Raw genomic sequence first — 7,991 nt, 5'->3', positions numbered from 1 at the left:
TCCTCTCTAGTGTTCTCAGGCCAGCCCACCTGTGTGTGTGTGTGTGTGTGTGTGTGTGTGTGTGTGTGTGTGTGTGTGTGTGTGTGTGTGTGTGTGTGAGACTGATGATATCTACCCTCTCAACCACATATGTGTTAATGAGAAAGTTAAAATAGAAAGAGACATTTATCATGAATCTTTTCAATCAGTTGAGACTGGGTGTCTAGTGAGGACGCGACTTACCAGGGAGCGTCTGATACCTCGGTGCCGATACGATTTATATTGCGAATTCGTCAGTATCGGGAATACTATACACATATTTATATTATTTGTGCCACCTGTAGGAGGAATGACAGCATTCAAATGCAAAAATGTTGAAAAGAATAGATTGTCGTCACTGTATTAATCTCTAGTGTGTGATGTCAGTGTTAGCTTTGAGGGTGATGAAGCTGGAAAAGCTAACAAATAACAAAAAAAAAAAAAACTTTTTCTCTTTAAAGTTATTTTCCCTAAAAGTCTAAACACATTTCCAACATTCAAAACTGTCCCAAAACTTTCTTAATCACATGATTATCTCGTACACAGCATCAAATACACACTGATGTGATCAGTTCTTAACACCACCATCAGAAGTCTTTGTGTGTGTTTGGGCCTCAATATAGCAGGGTACATAAAAAAGTTCCTAAAAATAAGTTCCAGTTTATTGCTTGAAAAGCTAGGACATTAATTTTTTACACAGTAAAGTACATAGCAAAACTCAGTAATTATGTGTAAGTACGATGAGAAACATTACTGCAGTACAAAGTGTTCAGCTGAACCGAGAATGCACTGAAACCGATCCCGCCGCATCCCGCCTCTGTTCCTGGTCCGGCACGAGGACCTCTGGGACTTTGTTCCAACGATTGAATGTATTTGGATACGTGAACCACCATAATGAGGCCCATCGGCTGCATTGTTCTCCCTGACCCAACAGCCGGGGGGGGGGGGGCTGGCAGATCCATCCCTGGCATTCATCTGTGTGGATGGCATCACATGTGTCCTCCAAAGCATGGAGTCGCGCCACACACTCGTAAGGTCTGCGTTCATACACTTTCCACAGCCATGATGAAAGAACTCCTCTATTGGATATAGAAACGTTGAATATGGTGGAAGTTGCAGCAGCTACAGAATGTGGGTGGTTAGAGAGCTGGTCACGGACCAGAGAAGCCCGAGGGGAAACTTATTAAACATTAATGACAACGTGATAAGGTGCGCTGGTGAGGTTCCTCTTCCTATGAGTGCATGAGGATATTAACACCCACAGTGTTAGCAAACTGGGAGTGTATAGGGAGTGTGTACCAAACAGCACACATGGGGACTAGGCTGTTCATGAACACTGACTATTGCTTGGTTCCCAGTGAGGTTCTCCCTGCCAGCTGGTCTTCTCCAGGTTGAACCCTGGCTCATTATTTATTTAAATGAAAGAAAGTTTTCGTCTGTTCATTGGGTCTTTACGTTTTATACATTGAAGGACCTAAAACCTGTCTTAGAAAAATTGTTTGTCTGTCTGTCTGTCTGTCTGTATGTCTGAACAGTTAGATTTTGTTTCAGCACATGCAAAACTGTCCTGACAGAATTTAATTAGGCTTTGCTTTAGTTTATCAATGTAATCAAAACTGTAAGTAAGAGTAAAGTAATGAGCAGTTTAGTGCCAGATTACGTCACAGCATCCAGAGCTTTTTTTGGAAGAATATAGCCCGCATCACTCAACAGTACCAATTAACGCAATAGTTTATCATAAATTTACAGAGTATGCAGAAGACACAGAAACGAACGTAATAAATCTATAAGGCAAAAAAGGCACCTTTAAGGATGACCAATGTACAGTATGTTTATTCTTCCTGCAGAAGGTTTAAAACCAATTCGTCTCATACTGTATGTTCCCAAACCATCGAGCTAATAAAAAGCAGTAATGTGAAACACCACTATGAGATAAAACATGGGTCATCAGCGCAGACATATCTGCAGAGGTGAGGGCGTGTACGATACCAGAACTGAGAGTCCGGGGTTATACGCTTAAATCCAAATGTTGTGTAAAAGTGATGTTATGAACAGTCATGTGCCGAATGTAATAATATACTTTAAACAGGGAGTGTATTTGTCTGGCGTAAGATAAATAAACTCAACCTCACAGAATGGGATTTCTTTGTATTAATAAGTTAGACAGAGAGTTCTGCTGTACAGAGAGACACACAGACATCAACCTACAACAATAATAATGTCACTGATTACATTGAAGATTTAACTATTTCTACAAACTCTTTAAAAACTTTACTAATGCTACATGTAGATATATAATATTCATAGCAAACAGCACCAGCATCAAGTTTAAGCCCTCTCTGAAAAAGGCAGGACGATCAGAGCTGAAACAACAGGTGTAAATACAGGAACATTGAGGTCTATAGTGAGATGGTGAGATGTCTGTACAGACTACTGAGAGGATGCTGGGCTCACACACACATACACTCAGAGTCAGGATTAAATGGAACACCATATACCTGGTTAATCCAAAGTTGCTGATTGAGGACTGGCTGACCTGGTCAGTGTGTGTGTGTGTGTGTGTGTGTGTGTGTGTGTGTGTGTGTGGGTGGGTGGGTGAAATGGACATTGTGTTCCAGATGTCTGTCTGATTCCTCCAGGGGAAAAGAACATCTGGATTTATAGGATGCACATTTTACTGTACAGCTGTACAAATCTAATACAAAACATTGCAGTATGCGTTAGATTTCCGTGAGCGCTGTGTATATCCTTAGAAATCATAAAGTTATGGTAATTTTACATTCTGTCATTTTATCACATGGACCTTACAGCACAGAGAAATGATTTGTTCGTATAGCCCAGTTAGGAAGCTGAGGTCAGAGCGAGCCAGGATACAGCGCCCCCTGGAGCAGACGGGGTAAAGAACCTTGCTCACGGGCTCAACAGGCAGCTCGCTGGAGCTGGGGATCGAACCTCTGATTAGTAACCCAGAACCTTCACTGTTTGAGCCACCACTGCCTGTAATTACTGTGGAGAGTACGGAGAAACATTTCTAAAGGCCAGAGGCTGCTGTAAAGTGGCTCAAAGGTAGAAGGACTCACTGGCCAGCTTCAGTCATGATCAGTCCACCAAAGTTGCACGTCTTTCATCAGAAATACCGGCTTGCTTTTGCCTCCTTCCTTCTGTTCCTTCTTCTCCTTATCCATGATGGCCTCTGCGGCATGCTGAGCCTCCCATCACGCGTGTTCTTGCCTGACACCTGTATAAGTCACGTGAAGCCTCTGTTATACTCTGACACATGACTGAAGTGTTCCTCCAGTGGAGTTTGCACAGAAACAATGTGAGTGAGACTAACGGGTAATCAGGTTCTGGGTTCTGACGGCCAGTGTCTCTCAGCGAGCTACATGATGCCATGTGTGTTAGGCAGTGTTGGGGGGCGTTACTTTTTAAAGTAACTAATTACAATACAAAATTACTGTCTTTAAAAAGTAATCAGTTACATTACAGCGTTACTTTCTGATAAAAGGAACTAGTTCAGTACTGTAATAAGCAATTTAGTATTCAATTAATGATGTCATAAATCAGCAATAACAAGTAGGTAAATAATTCAGTAATTAAGCAAGCCCTACAATGACATATTTGGGATAATCAAGCAAACTTTATTAAGCAATTAGGAGCCAAAAAGGTAACAATTCTCCAAAATGTGGATTGAAGTGCGGATGTCCCTGGAGTTCAGAATTCCCACCCGGAAAAGACGGAGCTGGACTTCTGGTACGTGGTTTTAACACGGTGCCCTCTGGTGCAGGTTTTATTAGTGTTTTATGATGAATATTCCCTAAACACGAGATTAGAATTTAGTTTTAGAAAGATGTAAAATCTTATTTTTAAAAGACAAGACAGTATACTCAGTTTGTATGTGTAAATACAATGTGTGCCATTACATTTGCACCTCTTCCCAAAGGAAAAACAATAATCTGAATGGAAGTCTAAGCTGATTAAATACCAGGATTTCTGGAGGATTGTTTCCTTCACACTATTTTTTGCACGTTGTGGGCAGAGTCAGTGCAAAGAGCTTAATTATTACCGCTGATCAGATCATGGACAGTTCTGTGTGTCGTTATTGGGGCGGCCACAAACCCATTTACTTGTAAATTAAATGTTTACATGAAAAATTTTGTATTTATTAAAATTTTATTAAATTCTTAAAAAAAAAAGGTTTTGCCTAGGTAGAGTGTAATACTCGACCTGGATCGAATTTAAATGATATTATTTGCATGGACAGTTGCACTTTTGTATCTGAAATATTCTATTTATTTATTATTTATCTTTTTATTTGTTTATTTATTTATAGCCGACACCCTTGTCCAGGTGGACCGCTGTGTGCTTTGTCGTGAAGAATGTGTGTGTTCATGTGTTTAAGCTGATTGATGGTGCAGTGCTGTAGGTCTGTCAGATCTTCGTGAAGTAACGTGAGAACATCCAGCCTCCATTATTATTATTTTACTGGAAACTCGTTCAGTGTGAATCGACTTAAACCTCGGCTGCAGTGGCAGGTTTAGTGTTTTTATGTGTGTGTGTTTAGTTTATGTGTGTGTGTGTTTGTGAGTGTGTGTCCCTGTTGACCCCGGTTGTGTTTGTCCTGTACTGTAGGTGGGCTGGCAGTTGAAAAACTTGGTAAACTCCCTGCGCGGTGACCCTGGAGGGGTGACGCTGACACTGAAAAAGCGCCCCCAGAGCACACTCACCTCCGCCCCGGCCCTGCTAAAGAACATGAGGTGGAAGCCCCTGGCCCTTCAGGTAGGCAGATTTTACCCCCTAAATTCCTGCGCCCTTCTCCGACTAGCTCCCTTTCCTAGCCAGGGGCTCTTAGTGAGAGTCTAAAACATCTCTCTCTTTTCCCATCATGCTTTTCTGCTCTGTTCAGGTCATGAGGGAAACAAAACATTCATGCTTTGCCATTTCATGTCTGTTCAAGAGAACCAGCACCAGTGTGTGGAGAACTTTAGAAGTGTGTCCCGTGCCACACACTCAGCTCAACCCAAATGATAAACTTCCCGCAGTCTGATTCCTGTTTCAGGAGCGTTTCCCGACTCCATCTCAAAGCTCGCGGGCGACGTGCGGGAGAGACCGAAGGGTTCAAAGGTTTCCTCTGTGTGTCGACACTGCAGCGTCAGGATCAGGGCTCTGTCTAGTGTGTAATGTCTAGTGTTCAGTGTGTTGTGTTTAATGTGTAACATGTAGTGTGTAGTGTTCAGTGTGTAGTGTCTAGTAGGTAATGTGTACTGTTCAGTGTGGAGTGTTTAAAGTGTAACATGTAGTGTGTAGTGTGTAATGTGTAGTGTTCAGTGTGTGTAGTGTTTAGTGTTCAGTGTGTTGTGTTTAATGTGTAACATGTAGTGTGTAGTGTCTAGTGTGTAATGTGTAGTGTTCAGTGTGTGTAGTGTGTAGTGTTTAGTGTTCAGTGTGTTGTGTTTAATGTGTAACATGTAGTGTGTAGTGTCTAGTGTGTAATGTGTAGTGTTCAGTGTGTGTAGTGTGTAGTGTTTAGTGTGCAATGTGTAGTGTTCAGTATGTGTAATGTGTAGTGTTTAGTGTGTTGTGTTTAATGAGTAACATGTAGTGTGTAGTGTCTAGTGTGTAATGTATAGTGTTCAGTGTGTAGTGTTTAATGTGTAACATGTAGTGTTTAGTGTGTAATGTGTAGTGTTCAGTGTGTGTAGTGTTTAGTGTGTAATGTGTAGTATTCAGTGTATGTAGTGTTTAGTGTGTAATGTGTAGTGTTTAGTGTGTTGTGTTTAGTGTGTAGTGTGTAATGTGTAGTGTTCAGTGTGTGTAGTGTTTAGTGTTCAGTGTGTTGTGTTTAATGTGTAACATGTAGTGTGTAGTGTCTAGTGTGTAATGTGTAGTGTTCAGTGTGTGTGGTGTGTAGTGTTTAGTGTGCAATGTGTAGTGTTCAGTGTGTGTAATGTGTAATGTGTAGTGTTTAGTGTGTTGTGTTTAATGAGTAACATGTAGTGTCTAGTGTGTAATGTATAGTGTTCAGTGTGTAGTGTTTAATGTGTAACATGTAGTGTTTAGTGTGTAATGTGTAGTGTTCAGTGTGTGTAGTGTTTAGTGTTCAGTGTGTTGTGTTTAATGTGTAACATGTAGTGTGTAGTGTCTAGTGTGTAATGTGTAGTGTTCAGTGTGTGTGGTGTGTAGTGTTTAGTGTGCAATGTGTAGTGTTCAGTGTGTGTAATGTGTAATGTGTAGTGTTTAGTGTGTTGTGTTTAATGAGTAACATGTAGTGTCTAGTGTGTAATGTATAGTGTTCAGTGTGTAGTGTTTAATGTGTAACATGTAGTGTTTAGTGTGTAATGTGTAGTGTTCAGTGTGTGTAGTGTTTAGTGTGTAATGTGTAGTATTCAGTGTATGTAGTGTTTAGTGTGTAATGTGTAGTGTTTAGTGTGTTGTGTTTAGTGTGTAGTGTGTAATGTGTAGTGTTCAGTGTGTGTAGTGTTTAGTGTTCAGTGTGTTGTGTTTAATGTGTAACATGTAGTGTGTAGTGTCTAGTGTGTAATGTGTAGTGTTCAGTGTGTGTGGTGTGTAGTGTTTAGTGTGCAATGTGTAGTGTTCAGTGTGTGTAATGTGTAATGTGTAGTGTTTAGTGTGTTGTGTTTAATGAGTAACATGTAGTGTCTAGTGTGTAATGTATAGTGTTCAGTGTGTAGTGTTTAATGTGTAACATGTAGTGTTTAGTGTGTAATGTGTAGTGTTCAGTGTGTGTAGTGTTTTGTGTGTAATGTGTAGTATTCAGTGTGTGTAGTGTTTAGTGTGTAATGTGTAGTGTTTAGTGTGTTGTGTTTAATGTGTAACATGTAGTGTGTAGTGTTTAGTGTGTAATGTTTAGTGTGTAATGTTTAGTGTGTAGTGTTTGATGTTTAACATGTAGTGTGTTGTGTTTAGTGTGTAACATGTAGTGTTTAGTGTGTAGTGTGTAGTGTTAGGTGTGTAATGTGTAGTTTTTAGTGTGTTGTGTTTAATGTGTAGCATGTAGTGTGTGGTGTCTAAGGTGTGTAGTGTGTAGTGTGCGTAGTGTTTAGTGTGTGATGTGTAGTGTTCAGTGTGTAGTGGTTAATGTGTAACATGTAGTGTTTAGCGTTTAGTGTGTAATGTGTAGTGTTCAGTGTGTGTAGTGTGTAGTATTTAGTGTAAGTGTGAAGTGTTTAATGTGTAATGTGGTGTGTTTAGTGTGTAATGTGTAATGGGAAGTGTTTAGTGTGTTGTGTTTAATGTATAACATGTAGTGTTTAGTGTGTAATGTGCTGTGTTTTACGTTTTGTCTTATAAGTGTGTCTTATAAGTGTTTATTGTGTAGTGTTTAATGTGCTGTATGTAGTGTTTAGTGTGCAGTGTTTTGTGTGTAGTATGTAGTGCGTGGTGTGTTTTGTTTAGTTTTTTGTATCTTGTGTTTAGTGTGTAGTGTTTATTGCCTGTTGTTTAGTGTTTAGTGTGTAGGGTCCCTTTTATAGTTTGCATGTAGTGCTTTTGTGTATTGTTTAGTATGTATTATTTATTGTGTATTATGTAATGTTTAGTAAGTAGTGCTTAGTGTGTATTGTTTAGTGTTTAGTATCTAGTCTTAAATGTTGTAGGGTTTAGTGTGTAGGATGTATGTAGGGTTTAGTGTGTCATGTCTATTGTTTAGTGTGTAGTGTTTAGTGTGTATTGCTTAAAGTTTAGTGTGTATTTTTAGTGTGTAGTGTTTAGTATGTAGCATATAGTGTTTGGATTGTTTAGTGTGTAGGGTTAAGTATGTAGTGTGTAGTGTTTAGTATGTAGTGTGTAGTGTTTTGTGTGTAGTATATAGTTTTAGGTATGTAGTGTTTTGTGTGTATGTGTAGTGTTTCATGTGTAGTATGTAGTGTCAGGTGTGTAGTGTTTAAGCCAGATGTGCTGATGTCCAGAAGCTTTTAAAGCCTGTTTGGAGGTGTGGAGGAGACGTGTGTTTATGA

General features: G+C 39.8%; 1 protein-coding gene across 6 annotated transcripts in view; it reads left to right on the top strand.

The window, feature by feature from the left end:
- The window catches only part of cnksr2a (connector enhancer of kinase suppressor of Ras 2a), a 97,230-nt gene that overhangs the window by 41,893 nt on the left and 47,346 nt on the right, over positions 1–7,991 (top strand). For 4 of the 6 annotated variants that reach the window (XM_053487769.1, XM_053487768.1, XM_053487764.1 and 1 more), the window contains exon 9: positions 4,648–4,794. The exons of the other annotated variants lie outside the window; for them this stretch is intronic. In XM_053487769.1, the coding sequence (XP_053343744.1) occupies positions 4,648–4,794 (147 nt within the window). The remainder of the gene's footprint in view (positions 1–4,647; positions 4,795–7,991) is intronic. 6 annotated transcript variants of the gene reach the window in all.

This window comes from Clarias gariepinus, chromosome 26 (genome assembly GCF_024256425.1).
Source record: "Clarias gariepinus isolate MV-2021 ecotype Netherlands chromosome 26, CGAR_prim_01v2, whole genome shotgun sequence".
NCBI lineage: Eukaryota > Metazoa > Chordata > Actinopteri > Siluriformes > Clariidae > Clarias > Clarias gariepinus.
This window is presented reverse-complemented; position numbering and strand designations above follow the sequence as displayed.